A 17,311-nucleotide genomic window follows, 5' to 3' on the forward strand; every position below is an offset into this window, starting at 1 on the left:
AGTCATTCTGCCAGTCATTTGGATAGAAGTATTTTCTACTTCTATCCAGTGTTGGCTGCAACAGATCATAGGAATCAGATTATTCCAATCTAGTCTTTTCATTCAATATAACGTGCAGTCCTTGGAGAAATTGTTGATGAAATAATAGGCAAGAAAATGAGATGCTTTCTGTGGTAAAGAATTTGATTTTATGGAAGGCTGAGAATACTGTGCCAAAATCATGCTGGTGCTATGGCTTAAAGACTGTTTGTGGCCTCCAGAGTTCATGCTATTTAATACCATAGAGACACATGAAAATGTGGGAGCAGACAGGATAGTTGATTAAAGCTTTGTTATAACAGTGGGTTAACCTCTGCATGCCATTCTAGGCTTAAGAGAATAGTTATTTCATGGATTACTTCAGGAGAGGATGTGCTGTAACATCCAGTTTTCTGGATCTCAAGTTTAGCTGTTTGTCTCAACATGCATCCTTCTCTGTCTCAGGACTCAGAAACCAGGAAGGAACTAGGTGTGTCCCCTCAACTTCGACCAAAACCATGATCTAGAAACAGATCACTTTCCTTGTAATTCATTCTGCCTGTGGTATTATGTTGTTAGCAACAGGAATTGGACTAAGACAATGGCTAAACATAATTTAAATAAATTCAAGTGATTAAAGCACATCAAATGTATAAACATCATGATAATGTAAAAAGGAACAAATGAGAGAAAGACACAAAACTCGATGGAAAGTTCTAGAAGATTTTAGGATACAAACTACTCACTTTGGAATTTGATAATTAAATTTAAAAAATTGCCCAGCTCAAGGCTTCCATTATAAATTGTACTTTAAAAATAGAAAATTTCCTTTTGGTAGAAAGAAACAGGAGAGTGATTTGTAGGAGATAAAATCAGAAAGGACAATAAAAGTAGAAAAGCATCCTTTAGCTGTCTCCAAAGAAATAACCACCCCTTGTGATGCCTGAAAAAGCCATCAAAACACACGTCCATTTTACAACAGTACGTCTTTGTGGGACCATTTCTTCATAGACTTCAACCAAAAACAGCAGATTGGATGTGGTTGCAGACAGGAGACTCCATCTGTTTTCTACAAAGGCCAATATTAAAGTGACTTACAAACTTGTAAAACAATGCCATTCTTCTTTCAGCTTATAAGCGTATCATAATTTCACTTTAAAATGAAACAAGGATTTGTTGTGCATGTATCCTGTCAGAGATTCATGAAATAGGAACAAAGCAATCATGCTAATAATCAGACACTTGTAAGCTCAATTTTACTTGTGATTGGATTCTTTATTCAGAAAAAAATAATATCTGATAGATTATTATGTTTTAAATGAGGAAAGCAGAGTTTCAAAATACACAAAATCATGATGGCTCAGTGGTTAAGAGTGATTCCTGCTCTTTCAGAGGATCAGAGGTGGGTTCCCAGCACCCACAGCAATAAGTCTAGCTCCAGGGGAGTGAGTGCCCTCTTTTGACATCCATAGGCACTTAGCATACAGTAACACACACAGACACACACACACACACACACACACACACACACACAAGATGTGACTTGCCAGGCATGAGGGTACTTGTATCTAAACTCCTGCCCTAGCAGGTGCTCATAACCACTGATCCATCTTTCCAATTCTGTCATATCAGTTTTAGTTTCTAATATGGTTGGTATGTATAATCCATATATACGCATGCTCTTTGGAGGTCTCAGTAATTTTAAAGTTTCTAGAATGATCTGAGTCTCTTTGATCTAGTACAAACAATTTTTATATAGCTATTAAACTTGCTTTTGCTATCCAAGTTCCCACCTGTTAAGTCCATGGCCTTGAACAGTCCATTAATCTCCTGGTGCTTTCATTTCCTATCTATATAATAGCATTTCAGCCTTCCACACCTCAGCAGACACAGTCTAGATGCTCACTGGGAAGTAATTCTGATGGTTCAATAAGCAAATAGTGATTGGCCATCTACTATGTGCCTGTATAAGTTTATATGAAAATGCCCCAGAAGTTTATTTTCTATACCCATTGAATGCTTTTACTAGAGTTGGTTTTCATTATCTCCTTCTGAGACCTTTTTTTATTGAGTTAAATCTCCACTACTTCACCAGGTTTGTTATCTAACTACAAAGCGAACACACCACATTCATTACAGCCCAAGAGTTTTACTCAAATTCAGTTAGAACAGTATCTACCCCATGGAAAAATTATCTGTTCAGTTTATTTTGCATACTCAATTAGAGATGAATATAAACATTATACATGGCCTCTGTATTGAAGAAAGGAGCTAAGAAAGAAGCTATCACAATGACTGATACATAGCATAAGCAATAATTTATCACATAATTTCCTTCACCTTACTATTTTCTTACCATTCTGAAGTAACACCTTTACTATGAGTGGTGCATAGTTGGAGCCACCTTCTGATCTTTCTGGCTTCCATATAGATTTAAATTTCATCACTGGGCCTTACTGTTGAATTTCCCTTATCTACATCCCTCTTTTAACCTGGTCCAGTTGACATTAAGTCTTGGTTCGCAGATGCTGTTCTCATTTATAGTAATCTGAGGTTTATTCTTCACATTTTCCTTCTGTTTCTCCCATATTAAGTATGCCTTTTTAAGGTCTAGTGTGCTGTCTGATGGAAACAGTGTTAAAATATATAACCTATTAGCATGCCACAGAGAACATGGAATGAGATATTGGTCGTCACCAAAACTTGACATACTTCAGTTCATGCATCTGAGCTGGTATTCTGAATGAGATTAATATCTTAATTTTTAATATCTTCTCTCCTCAAAATGAATTATTCTTCTCAAAAATTCTGGTATCTAATTTGTACCTTCCATGATGTCAATGAGTTTTTATCGTAAGTGCTGATGAGCACTAGACACTGCAGATGAACAAGACATAGCATCATGGTTAGGAGAGAAGGCTCCAGCTCCTTCCTGTCTCAGCTCTGCCATTTCTACACTGTTTGCCTGGGAAGGTTTCTGGCATTTAGGAAGTATCTAATAAATGCCACTATTGTTAAACCTGTTCATAACCTAAACGGTGAAACTCTTAGGCAGATTAACCATCTAGAATGCCTGTTTACAAGTGTTTAAGCATGTAACTCTGGGACACTTGACATTTTGGAGTGCCTCTATCTTGGGGAATCATGGCCAGGCAATTTCGCTTTTTAAAACCTTCTCTATGAAGCAAAGATGGCTCCCAATGGGGGAGTTATATTTTTTCCTATCAAAAATATAATATTTATCTCAAAGCCATATTTTATGTGCTGTTAGCTTAGTATCTTTCAGGCAACAGTCTCCTGGGAGGGTTGCCATCTTGGAAAACATCAGCATTTTAGATCACATATCCTTCTATGGGGGACACCCAAAGCTTGGCTTTAAAATGTAAAACTATTTTAAGCACCTTGCAAACATGAGTGTGGTGAAAGAGTGTTTAGCATCACACTCATCAACATTCTAATGGTTCTCCTGTGTCTTTTGTTTAAAATTAACCACAATGGCTCCTGGAAGGCCCAAGCTGTCTGTTGCAATGGTTCACTTCTCTTAAGGAGAATGTTATTCATATTATTGTCATTCCAGTCATGTTATTCCATGTCATGCGACTCCCAATCTAAGCTGGAAGTCTCTGTTTGCATCCTTCTAGCCTCTCACCTCTCTTCGCAATCACATTCATAAGATATTCTTTACAGTATGAGAAACAACAAGTATTGGAATTATATCTTGCCTAGACAAGTCAACTCCATTAATTCATCAGCCATACCCATATACTTCTTTATAGAAACAGGCAAACTCCAGTTGGAAAAACTGGGGCCCACTGAGCAGGAACCCAAATGCATCTGGTCTCAGCCACAGTCACAAGCCATGAGCAAACATCAGTGGAAAATGTCTTGACTCCTGGACTGTAGGATGCTTCTGCTTAGTTTTTGTTTTGGCAGCTCACCTGGGAAGTTTGGTGAATTGACTCCCTGGGGATCTCTTCTTTTGCTCTACTCAACTTCTCTTTCCTCTGCCTTTTTGAGGTAGAAGCTAGCTAAAGCCATTGAGGATCAGGTTAACAATAGCATAAAAAGCATTGTTTTAGTGGCTCTTAAGTTCTGCTTCAATAAAAACATAAAGTTCTGTAAGATGAAATGTGTGCTCTCTCTTATTTGGGGAACTTGATTGACATTTGAGCCTTGGCCTACTTACCTCTGAAGTGGGAATGGTAAATTCTATTGAAGGTTGTTGTGAAGGATAAAAGACACAAATCCAAAGCATATAGCATGATTTACACCATAGAAGGACATCAGTGTTGACCATTTCTACTCTCTTTCCACTTCTACTGACTGTAGCTCCCCAAGTCTCCATTCCACCACACTGCTGTGCTGAGGTTTAACAGCCACCCCCCACCCACCCCCACAGTCGTTAGAACCTAGGACCGGGTCTTCTGCTACGGAGGCAGTATTTAGCAGGTGTACAATCCCAAGTTTCATGGAGGGGATCAGCTCAGATGTTCTTTAACGCCATCTTTATATGGAAGAAAAGAGAACCTGCCTCAGAATCTGGTTATGATGGCTAATCACACATTAATCCACGGAGAGAGATCCAGAGAGTTCCTTCATTTATAAATTAGTGATAGGCATTCTAGTCTTTCTTTTATATTGTTTACAAACATTTGAGGACAGCTTTGGGTTGGTGATCCATATTCATTAAGTGTTCAGCCAGTTGAATAAATAAGTCTCTCAGTTGTGAAACAATAAAGAATATGGTAAATCTATGTATGTTTTCTGCAGAAGATATGATTATATTTCATAATGTGCCTCCAGAAAAGTGCTTAGTCTTGAAAATAAGTCAAGGAAATAAAAGAAGATGTAGCAGCAGCTCAGATGAAATGAATTTAAAACTAACTTAATAATATGTCAAAACTCTTTGGGAATAAAACTTTGTTTCTTTGCTCTGTAGAAGTTAAAGTGAAAAAAAGAAGAAACAAGAAAGACATTGTAAGGATCATCACAGTATAAAAATAACAGAACAGTTCACTGAAAAGGGACAAACTTACCAAAGAAAAATTAAATGGAGAAGGCATCTATATTTAAATGCACGAACATTTCCAGCAACAGTGGAAAATGCATTCATCTTCCCGTCCATATATTGTTAGGTAGATGTGGCACAAATACAGAATATATGATTTCCTTCTTTTAGAAAACAAGCCCTTTTTGTGAAGATTTGGATGGCTTTAAATGCATGGTTTTCCTGCATCAGTCTCCTAAGGCTGAGATTACAGGAATAAATGATCACTTTCATAGGTGAGTTTCAAATTCTTTAAATGACAACAGGGTTTAAAAACCAAAACCAAACCAAAACAAAACCAAAAAAAAAGTCACCCATGTGCCACTTTAAAGTCTGTCATAAGATCATTGAAGACACCATTTTGCTGAAGGAAAAAAGTAGCACCCGTATGTCTAAGGCATGGTGCTAAATCTTCACCACATGGTGTTCACATATCTTTTTTTCAGATGTCAAATATGTCCCCACATAAAAAGACCTGCTACGGATTTGCTCTGGCACCATAATCACTCAACTGAGACCTAAGGATTTCCTGTCAGAGAAGGTGTGTGTGTCTGTGTGTGTGTGTGTGTGTGTGTGTGTCTGTGTGTGTGTGTGTGTGTGTTGGCTTATAATAGTTTGTTTAAATAAACTTTGGAGTGGAAACATAAATCAAATACACAGGACAATGCGGAGCCACTCTGAGCAGAGAAAGGACGAGGACAAGTTAAGGAGCCAGTCTCTACAGAGAAACCATGTTTACTTCTAAAAACTGTAATTAATATTCATTCAAATGTAGAATAATCTGGTAAAAGGCAGAGACATCACAGTCAGTCTTAATGGGTCGTGGTAATTCTGTGTAATTTCTTGGTAAAATTTAGATACAATGTAGTATCTCTACTTTATTGTATTCATAAAGGAGTTACATGTGTTAGACCAGTGCCCAGATGATAGTCACATCCAGTCAGGGTCTGTCAAATGAGTGATCCCTTGTGTAGCATCAGATATTTGAGGGGGGCATCCTACATCCATCCTGGACTTCTGCAATGACTTCTGCAATGCATTTTTGTCTCCTGTAGTTCCAGGATACTCCACACCAGAACATTCTTGTGTTCTTTTCATACAACGCTGTGTGTATGCACATGTGTATGCACGTGCATGTATACATATCTGCGAATGCTTCTGTATGAATGTGTGTACATATGTGTTTCTATATGGAAGTAGAGGTTCATGTGTATATATATGTGTGTGTGTGTGTGTGTGTGTGTGCATGAGTATGTATGCTTGTGTGTGTTCATTCATACATGCATGGCATGTGTGTGTACATTTAGCAGACTAGATTTGCATTTGAGTTTCCTCTTATATTTGCAGTGGTTGAAGGCAGGCCCTACATACATATTTATCTCTGCACTCTCAATATAATTTATTCTTAAATGTAACATAAAGAGACACATAAAGTGAATGAAGTCATGTTGGCAGCAGGAGGATTTGGTGTGTTAGGAGCTTCATCAAAGGACTTAAATCCCAGAGAATGCAGCAGGCATTTACCAAGCACAAGAAACGCTAACTCCAGCAGCGCCTGGAGAGAAGAATTTTAATTCTATGAATCACTATAGAAAGCTTCAAAGAACAAGTTAGAACTACACCAATCCACTCACAATGGTCCCCCACATGAAACTATACATACATATAGTACACACAAGCATACATACAAATGTATGGGTTTGAACAAACTCATGCACCTCAAGCCATACACACACAGGTACATACATAAGCATGCATACATGTGCATTCATATACATGTGCATACAAATATACACATATAAGTAATATATGCACAAATACCATGCATATATGAATGAATACAAGCATGCACACACACTGTGGTAGCATGAATATGAATGGCTCCCAGAGGCTCATATGTTTGATTGCTTAGTCACCAAGGATGCCACCACTTGGAAGGAATTAGGAGGTGTGGCCTTGTTGGAGTAGGTGTGGCCTTGTTGTAGCATGGACTTTAAGGTTTGACATGCTCAAGCCAGGTCCAATGTTTCCCTCTTCCTGATGCCTTCAGATCCAGATATTGAACTCTCAGCTGCCATGTATGCCTGTGTGCTGCCATGCTCCCCATCATACGAATAATGAACTAAACCTCTGAAACTATGTGCAAACCCAAATTAAGTGCTTTCCTTTATCATAGTTGCCATGGTCATTGTGTCTTTTCTCAGCAATAGAACATGACTAAAACATACATGGATACATACACATGCACAAACACAAGCACATACATATGTATGCATAGACACGCGGACCTCCCACTCCCATACAGGCACACATATGCACATACACATTCATCCAGAAACATGCACACATGTCCAGATGTACACATGCATATGCAAGTGCACACACATCATTAGATGAAGAAAAGCACTATGAATAATGATTGAATAACACATACATTCTAGTCAGTAATGTTCCTGATATTATATGCACACATTGTAAAGCATTAACGTAGAGGCTGAAGAATCGGTGATAGGAGAAGATTAGGTGTTGAGCACAAGGATTTAAGCTTTATCAATAATGATTCAATTTTTTTAAAGTACAATACACTGTCATATGCCTTGTGCAGTTAGAAGAAAATTCAGGCCTCAGTGGGCTCAGTAGCAGTACAGCTGCCATGGTAAATGTGGATTTCTGCTAGCTCTGCTCTCCTCAGTACAGCGGTGTTAATGACATACAGGTGCAAAGGGCCATTAAAAACTGTCAACCATGTGCCACACAATGTATCTTTCTACTTCCTCCTTCCTTCAATATGTCGTAGCGCTACCTGTGTTTATTTATTTTCAGCATTAGACAAAAAGATCTACAGCTTGAGAAGAAATTAGCTGTAGAGTTTTGAAATGAAGTCCAGTGAATTACTACATATTTATTTTTAGAATAATGGGAAAACTATCCAGGGTAAACTTTCTGCGAGCACATTAAACCAAATACGATGATTGGTGAATTATCTTCTCAAGAGCCTAAATGCTAATTACACAAATTATAGTGGAGGAGATGTTGGGTAATTGTGTGGACTAGAGATGATAAAGCATTCCTGAACTTTAGAGCCAGGGAAGACCCATCTTACGCAGCTGTTAATGGACAGCCCACTCTCATTTCTCTTCATAAAGTGGTATTGTGGGAAAGTCTGACTCTACATCAGTCTTGTTTAGATGCTCAGTTACCACTGATTACAAGAAACACATTCTTAATAAAAGCAATTTATTTTGGTCCATTTTCACTGTGGCCTATCCATGACAGGTTTCCTAAAACAGTTTCCTAAACCTCCTTGTTTCTGACAAAGGGTCAGTGCTTCAAGCAGTGCAGTACTCCATGCATCCATCACTTAGCATATATGTAATTAATTGTGGCCATCTCTTGGTGGCATGTCCTTCCCGGCATGTCACCACTCCAGCAGTAGCCAGTAGTGTATATTCTACTTTGTTGGGCTCCCACCTGTACCTAGTCTAGGACCTGGGTATGACACGTAGTCAGTAAGTTAGTGAATGAGCTAAGGTACTTCAGGTAATTAATTTGTGAATAATTAATATCCAAATAAAAGCATTATTATAAAACAATTACAAATGCATCCATGTTACAGTCTTGAGTACTGTAAATAATGCATTTCTATTATGTTATAATATTTGTTTAATCATATTGCATTCAATGTCTATCCTACAAATGATGTCACACAGTGACTCATCCAAATAATACAGCATAAGTACTTACGATGATCAGTTTACAGAGCAAAATATTGATTTACTGAGTGTCTAATAGTTTTCTGATCATTGGGCATATTAAAATAAGCCAATAAAAATATCTCTTCCCTCACAAGACCAAGTCACTGGCCTGAATTAGAACTGGCAAGTGATATTTTTCATCTCTGGTAGGCATTGTGTAATTCCTGACAATGTCCTGGTTCATACTGACTCTGTCAATGTCTTGTCCAAGGAATGAAATAGGCATTTCAACCAACTGGATTCACTTACTTATGGGAAGGCATTTCTCCTCATTTATAGTCTCTATTTCCTGAATGTTATGTTTTTTTCTCCTTCTCTTCTCTCTTCCTAGTAAAACAGGTAAAACCAATTAAAACCAGTTGTCCTGTTGACTCTGTCTCCCACTTTTCTCATCTGGGAAAGGCACACTCAGAACACTCGCTTGGCACTTGGATAAGCCATTTCTCAGGGTACTTCACCAAATGTGAAGTTAATGTGATGTATATTTTTGTATCACACATTTCAGTTCTTTATATTCTTTCTTGATATTCATATTTAGCATTCTAGATGTTTCCTCACTTGGCAAACATGTGTGACCGGATTTCCTATTATGAGAAAGGAAGCACTGTGGTTGAGGGCTGAGCCCTGGAGTGCACCATCTGGGTTTGAATCCTGACTTTACCACTTCCTAACTGTCAGGAAGGCAGCTTGATTTCCTTCTGAGGAAAGAGTGAGTGATAACTCGCCTCTGTTGTGGGACTAGGATGAGTCCAGTGGACCCTAGGAAATGGGCACTAGATTGTAGGAAGCACTTTGTAATGCCAAGGTTGGCAGTCACATCATTGGTGCAGTTAGCTCACCTGCATTCCCCTCTGGTCCTCCTGGCTTATACACAGCCCTCTCCTTTGAACTAACTCACAACCCAGCTCTGTTATAGCTTCTTCCCAGCCACTAGAGTCCTCTGATTATCTCTCATTCCTAGGAACTCCTAGAAGGCTCTGTCTACCTGATTCCCTTCCATTTGCTCACTGATTCCCAGCTCATCCAAATCCTAGCACCCTAACTTCTCTCGTCCCCAAGTGTGTGATTAGACACCTCTCTCTCCTCTATGCTTAGACACCTCATTTCCCCTTGAGCAAACTGAGCTTTATACCTTACGGGAGGCCTCCTTTATTGTACTAGAACCTACAAATGCCAGCTCACAGTCATGTAAGATGTCTCAGGAGTGTAAGTGCTGACCATGCAAGTCTGAGAGCCTGATCTTCAGAACCTATGCAAAAGTGGGAGCAGAGAGCAGACTCCACAAGTGGTCCTCTGATCTACACACACACACACACACACACACACACACACACACACACACACACCACAGCTCTCAAGTTCCTCCTCTCTGCTCCCACAGGAAACCATATAAATCTCCTAAATTTCATGACTTTTTATCTGGGTACTTAATGACAATCTCTAGTGAAAGTTTTTATATTTGTATATGGTAACCCTTCAGCTGTATTATATGCTTCTTAATGGTGAAACCATCACTGAGGGTAGTCTTTGAATACCATATGTATGAATTCATTTAATCTGCACTCTAAAACATATCTGCCATTTTTCCCTCATTTTGTGTTCAAGACAGAGAGAGATGAAGTTACAGAAGAGTACCTTTCTCTAAATATAGAAACCACATAAATAATTTTTACAGGCATGAATTTGCCTACAGAGTACAGCAACTTTGCTCTAACTGTAATGAATGATTTATAAATATCTGCATTTAGTTGTTCCTTGTATGTATTGCTAAATTATGGTGCTTCATTTCTGCTACTTCATTTTTAAATAGGGTTTTATTAATAATGTCTTTTGAAAGTAAACTGGGATGCTACTTCCATGACAATTACAGTTAGGCGATCCTCATTCTGAATATGCACTTGATGGATTAAGTAACTTCTGAAAAGTAACAGCACACATTGTGGACACCATCTAACTCACAGCATTGCAGTTAAAGGCTCTTAATATGTATCCTCTTAATATAATCCATTTAATATGTAGCCACTTAATAGTATACATTTAATATGTATCCATTTAATATAGATCCACTTAATATAATGCATTTAATATATCCACTATGTACTCATTTAATATATCCACTTAATATGTATCCACTTAATATATAGCCATTTAATATGTATTCATCTATTGTGTATCCACTTAATATATATCCACTTCATATTTATTAACTTAATATGTATCCACTATATATATATATATATATATATATATACACTCACTTAATATGTATTCACTTAATATATAACCAATAAGAATCAGCTGCCAGTTACCAGTATTTATGACTTTTAGACTTACTTGACTGTAAACTGGAAGTAGGATAGAATAATTGGCCTTTGGAGGATTCTAAAGGGGCTGCTCATAAGCTTATAATGTTCTAGGGATACTATAGAATACAAGGAATCCTAACATGAAAGGAGTCAAGACCCCACTATTGACTCCAGAAAGTTAAAGTCCTTTCACTTGCCCCAATTCTCACATGTGCTCTTGGATGGTGCACAGTGAACTCAGGTCCTTGAAGCTGCATGCATTCAATATCATTTAATATTTTGTTACTTAATCAGAACACAAAACCAAAACCAAAACAAGCCTCTAAAAGTGAACGAAGCACAAGAATTTCCAGAAGAGTCTCGCTGGAAGTCTCTGAAGTATGAATGTTCCATCCCCTTACAGGCTGCTTATGAATAGGGGGCTGTTAGAACTCTGAACCCTGGGAATCAGGAGAGCCAACCACTGACATTCAGCCCACACACCATCTCTGTACTCCATGTCAGCTTCTTAGAAAATATATTTATCTCCAGCATCAAACTGTGATAAGACGTGTAAATGCATTCTTATCTTCAAAGACAAGCATGTTTGGCTTGGCGTTTACTGAGGTGAATGGAATTGTAAAATGTTTCTCTGGAAAGTAAAGTCTCAAAGATACCCTACAAACTATTACAAAACCATTGGCTAAGTATGCAAATAAAATGTTCTTTAAAAATGTGTAGGCTTTTCTGAAAGCAGGACAGTTCTGGGGAAATTGTGTTACTGTAAAATTCAGATTGTTCATTTATTCCAAGCAATTATTCCTGTACTCTCATACACATGAAACTTTGCTAAACAAAAAGACCAACCAAACTTTAGTTTAGAATTATTATATCAATATTATATCAAAATGCATTTATGGAAAGGACAAACATGTAGAAAACTTGCAATTGAATTATATGTTATATATATGTCATATATTTGTACATATGCTGTGAACATAAAACGTGCATAAATATGTATGCACAAACATACAAATATGCACACATATGTAGCTTTAATTATTAAAATCCCAGTGCTTTGTTTATACAGGAAATTCATATGAACACATCACTAGAGTAAAGTTGTATTGTGAGAGGAAGAGAATCTCTGGCCAATGTCATGACTTGAGTACTGTTGAAAGTATGAGTAACAGCGTAAGGTTATAACAGCTCACCAAATTCCCTCTTGGTCATTATAGGCAACGCATGTGGTTAAAATAGCTTCATAGTTTAAGGTGTAAAGACATGTCACCATTTCTTAGAAACAAGCATAACTAAAACACATAAAGTATCATGTGGTCTCCATGACAATGGGATGGAGAGGAAGAAGGAGGAGAAAGCTTCCTACCTTCCATGGCCCTCTTAAAGAAGACCTTGCAGCTCCCACAGGTAAGCACGCCATAGTGACAGCCAGATGCTTCATCCCCACAGATTAAACAGATCTTCTGAGGTAAGGAATCAAAGCCATACTGCGGACTCTGGCTGGCTTCTGAATCTGGCCTTGAAATGCAAACAGATTCTGTTTAGTTTTAGGTTCACTGCTATCTGATAAAGAAAGCTTTCTTACACTGTTCTCTATGAGAACAGAGAATTTTTAAAATAGAACCAAAGTTTTTATTTATGAGGGTTTTTTTTTGTTTGTGTTTTAGTTTTGTGCTAAATGTCTCATGTAATTGGGTTGCTTTGAAACTTGTTTCATATCAAAGCCTGGCCTTGAGCTCATGAACTTTTAGCTTTCAAGTACTGGGGGCAGAGGCATTTGCCACCATTCCCAGCTTATAAAATGCTGGGGATAGAACTCTGGGCTCAGTGTATGATAGGTAAGCAATGTTTCTAGGAACTGATCCACATCCTCAGCTCCTAGAACTATAAACATACATGCATGCATACACAAACATATACACATGCATACGTATACACACATATTTGAACGTCAGTGGACTAAACTTGATGCTTGATATCAGAAACTCCCTATAATGGATTCCTTGGACATGCAAATCATTAACATTCAGTAGCTTAGTAAAAAGAGAGCCAGTGCGTCCTTTCATGTTCACAAAAGCTCGAAACTCTCCTTTAAAAAGAACTCCTTATACAGAAATGATTTTGCCTTTGGTGGATGAAATATGACCTCCTTCCTGAGTGCTGGGTCACAACAAATACGGCTGAGCTTTAGGAGATTAACTGGAATTAGCACCAGTTCCGGTTTGAAAACTTAGCCCTGGAAAGGTTGATTGCTCCAACATATAAGTATAGATGTGATTTTTAGGCATTGTTAACACGCTGAGATTATTTTGCCTAGTCACTGCATTTGAGACTCCAAACCCTGAGCATTTTTCCCCTTTCACATCCATTACATCAGTATGTGGGGTAATGTTCTTGAAAACACATATGAGGAAAGAGAAGGTGCCTGCACCAGTGTGAGGACTCTATGCTCTGTCTGCCCTGCACTTGGTGTTTAAACACTTCCGTCCTGCAGTTTACCTCACTCTTCATGTTCCTAGGAAAACTGGGCCAGAGACCTGCCCAGATCCCTAAGGTGTTTCTGATTTCAGTTCTGAAGCCCCAGCCCTCCCAGAAAAACTGGGCTTTTGCACCTCAGCCTCCCCAACACACACACACACACACACACACACACACACACACACACGCACAAGAGCAATGTCTTTCTTACAAAGTATTTAATGAAACCTCCAACAAATCCTCAGCACAAAGATCTGAGAGTGACACCTCAGGTTTTGAACCTGGGTGCTTCAGCTTCAGGAAGTTTGCAGGCAATGTTTGGGAGAACAGTGCACAACAAAATGGTATATCTGCACCCCCTTTTACGCCCCTCCCCTCAAAAAATGTAAGAAGAAGGGAGGCAGCTCCACCCCCCCGCCCCCACATCTACTGCCACCCTGCTACACCGAGCTGCTGGGGGAAATGGAGCAGGGCAGGGCCAATTGCTGGTGCTCACCTCAGGTAGTTGAGGTATGGCGGGTAGACCTGGGGCAGGCTGTCCTTGAGCACCGCGGCCTGGTAGCCCAGCTGCGGGAGCCCATTGATGCCGAGAGGCGGGTAGATGGTGGGTGCTGCGGCGGCGGCCGGGGCGGCGGGCAGGCTGTCCCGGGGTAGCAGGCAGGAGCCTGCGGCCGGGGGCTTGCAGGGCAGTGGAGCGAACGAACCCTGCGTGGGCGGCGCGCCCTCCGCTTTGTACAGGATGCACTCCAGCGCGGAGCCCGAGGAGGACGCAGGCGACACCGCGGCGCTGCCGGGGCCGCCGGCCACTGCCGCCTCTCCGGGCCTGGAGGATGGAGCTCGTGACGGCGCCGGCGCCAGCGGGAAGTCTGGAAAGGTGGCGGCGCTGGCACCGGCCAACAGGTAGGGGCGCGGCGAGCGCGCAGCAGCCTCCGTGCCCTCTTCCTCCTCCTTGATCTTCAAGCCAGGTGGCTGGAAGTCACCATAAAGAGGGAATGTGTCCTCTTTGGGGTCGCCTTCCGGAGGGTAGGTGCAGTCTGGGAAGTCACCGCAGGGCACCGGCGGGGATGGCGCGGAGGGCGAGCCTCGAGATGGGGCAAAAGGGCCCTGCGCTGCGGCCCCGCCGTCGTAGCTGTCCCCCTCCAACAGCTGCCGGGTGCGGGCGGCTAGGAGTGCGTGGTTCAGAGGCAGGATGGGCACGTGAATGAAATCCACCACTGTGGTGGCTAGTGGGGAGCGCCCGGGGGCAACCGGAGCATCTTGCTCAGAGGAGACCCTGGGAGCAGAAAACCGGGAATCTTCCTTGGGGACCAGGGTGACGCCTCCTGAGGCCGCTGCGGGCCCGTTGGCTGCGACTCCTCCTCCGCTGCCCGTGCCTTCCAGTGCTCGAGCTTTGCTCTTCAGAAGCGGACCCGCAGAGCCCTCGGTCTCAAGGCCACCGTCCTCCTCCACCTCCACAGCAGTTGGCTGCGGGGACGGCTTCACCGCTGTCCCGGGCCAGTGAGCACTCCCTGAGGTCGGGAGCAACAGCTGCTGGGGTGGTGACAGCCCTTTGGGCAGCACCTTCTGCCCCGCTCCTGTCCCGGAGCTGTCGCCAGCCTTGCTCTCTGGCCGGTTCATGAGCGGGGACAACAACCCCTTGGTAGCAGGGACACTGCGGGGGTCTTCTGGAAGCTCTGGCCCAAAGAGACACCAAGAAGTGATGGCCTCGCAGGCTGGAGGGCTGGCGTGGTTCTGCTCGGTCCCTGAGGGCGCCAACAAAGTGTCTAAGACACTGTCTAAGAGTCTGCTGTCCTTCTCCGGGGCTCTGGGATTTCTACCTCCTTCCCCGCGAGTGGCTTCGACTCCAGAGAAAGCTCCCTCCACTTCGGACAGCGACTGCTGGCCCTGTGTCTTTCCGTCTGGGAGCTCCGGACCCTGGCAGGACCGAGGGAAGAGCAGCCCGTCCAGGGAGATTGGTATAGGCGAGACTACAGACGACGAGTCCGAGTGTTGGCTCCCCTGGAAGGGACCAGGGTCCAAGCGTGCAAGCAAGGGGGACCCGACGTGGTTGGGGGAGGGCGCGGCGCCAGACGTGTGGAGAGCCCGCGGATCCTTTGCCTGCAGCTCAGTCATGACGACCCGAGTTCCCCTTTTCTCCTCCCCGTCTCCTGGGAGGAGGGAAAAGGAAAGGAGGAGGGGGTGCCGGTGATATAGGGGCAGAGGAAGGGGGAAGTGGGTGTTGAGTCGCAGGACCCGTGGGATCTCCACCTCCCGGTCGGGAGGGGCGGTATTGGTCAGCTCCTGTCCTTACCCTCTCCACCCAGACGCAGAGGAAGGGTGGTAGTCGCGCTGTCCCGGTGGCGGTGGGGTGAGGACAGGAAGAAGTAGCTGGAGCAAGCTGGTCTCAGAACTGGGAGTTACTCAGGAGACTTTTTTCGTGCTTCTCCTTGAATGGGAGACCCGGTGCTGGAGTGGCCCGTGCAGTATAAAGGGCTCCCGATATCTCCGGACTTCTTATGTTAGTTGAAACCTAGACATCTTAGGAAGTTTACATTACAGTCCTCACCAAAGCCCTGAGGCTAAGAAGTAGCCCATTCTTAGTCATTCTCCTGCTGCAGCTCCCTGGGTTCTCTACAATCCTAGCGAGTTCTGGTTGTAGGTTGGTCTGGTAAAGCAAAGAGAAGCTAGCAGAATGGCAGAATCCTTACACCAGTAAATTTGACAAAGCCTGATAGTGACAGTCTAGACTGGCTCCATAGCTTTCTAGCAAGCCTCCACGCTCTAGGAAGGCCCGCCCAAAGCCCCTCCCTAGCCAATCACCGGCTAGACTCAAAACTCTGGAGTTGGCATTCCTGCTACTTGCTAGTCTGATTCCTCCTGGAATATCAGATGCTTTGAGAAGAAATCTTCTAAACATATCAGAATTTATACAGCCAATTAAGTATGCCAGTCCCACTGAGGAGAAAAACTATACCCTATAAAAAGTAAAATTGTTGTAAATATTTCAGAATTTGAAATTTGTAAAGATTCAACACTGACAATGACATATGGTGACATTATTTTTTATGTATAAAAGGTATAAAAATGATCCCAAATATTTTCATTTTTTATATGTGTATGTCTCTGTATGTCACATGATTACAGAGTTGCTTAGAGGACAGCAGAGAGGGTGAGAGACCCCAGAGGTGAAGTTACAGGTGGTTGTGAGAGGTCTGATGTGAGTGCTGAGATCCCAACTAGGCTCCTCTGAGGGAGCAGCAAGTGCTCTTGTGTGTAAACATGTGAGCACCTGCATGTGACACTGTGCATATGGTAGTCCAAGACCAGCCTCAGGGAGTGGATTTCCTCTTGGAACCATGCAGATTCTAGAGATAGAACTCATCCAGAGTTTTGCACTGAGCACCCTTACTGACTGCCTGTCCATCCTGCCTCTAACATGTTCAAACTCTTCTTGTGACAAGTGGGCCACAAATGTGACTTAACAGTTAAGGATAAAAGACAGTTGATAACACATTTCTGCCTGTGTGGGGAATTTAGTCATTTAGTCATTTAGTTTGTCTTAATGAATAAATCTCTATATTTCCGTGAGGTTCCCTTCAGTCCTTACTAAATATCCTGCATCACATCTTAAGACTTGGAAAGCTACACAGCATTGTCTCCCCCTCAATGTTTCTCTACTCTTAGAATAATTATCATTGAGCTTTAAAAATAAATCACCTCTAAATTCA

At 41.8% G+C, this 17,311-nt stretch overlaps 1 protein-coding gene across 2 annotated transcripts in view; it reads right to left on the reverse strand.

Annotated features, from left to right (window-relative positions):
- Positions 1-15,716, reverse strand: part of Pgr (progesterone receptor) — a 58,725-nt gene extending 43,009 nt beyond the window's left edge. The window contains exons 1-2 of one of the 2 annotated variants that reach the window (XM_028763417.1): positions 14,101-15,716; positions 12,493-12,644 (exon numbers count right to left, since the gene is read on the reverse strand). In XM_028763417.1, coding sequence (XP_028619250.1) covers positions 12,493-12,644; positions 14,101-15,716 — 1,768 coding nt within the window. The remainder of the gene's footprint in view (positions 1-12,492; positions 12,645-14,100) is intronic. The other variant, XM_028763418.1, reaches the window with a different exon arrangement.
- Between the last annotated feature and the right edge of the window lie 1,595 nt (positions 15,717-17,311).

The sequence above is a fragment of the Grammomys surdaster genome, unplaced genomic scaffold (assembly GCF_004785775.1).
Source record: "Grammomys surdaster isolate TR1022 unplaced genomic scaffold, NIH_TR_1.0 138, whole genome shotgun sequence".
Classification (NCBI taxonomy): Eukaryota; Metazoa; Chordata; class Mammalia; order Rodentia; family Muridae; genus Grammomys; species Grammomys surdaster.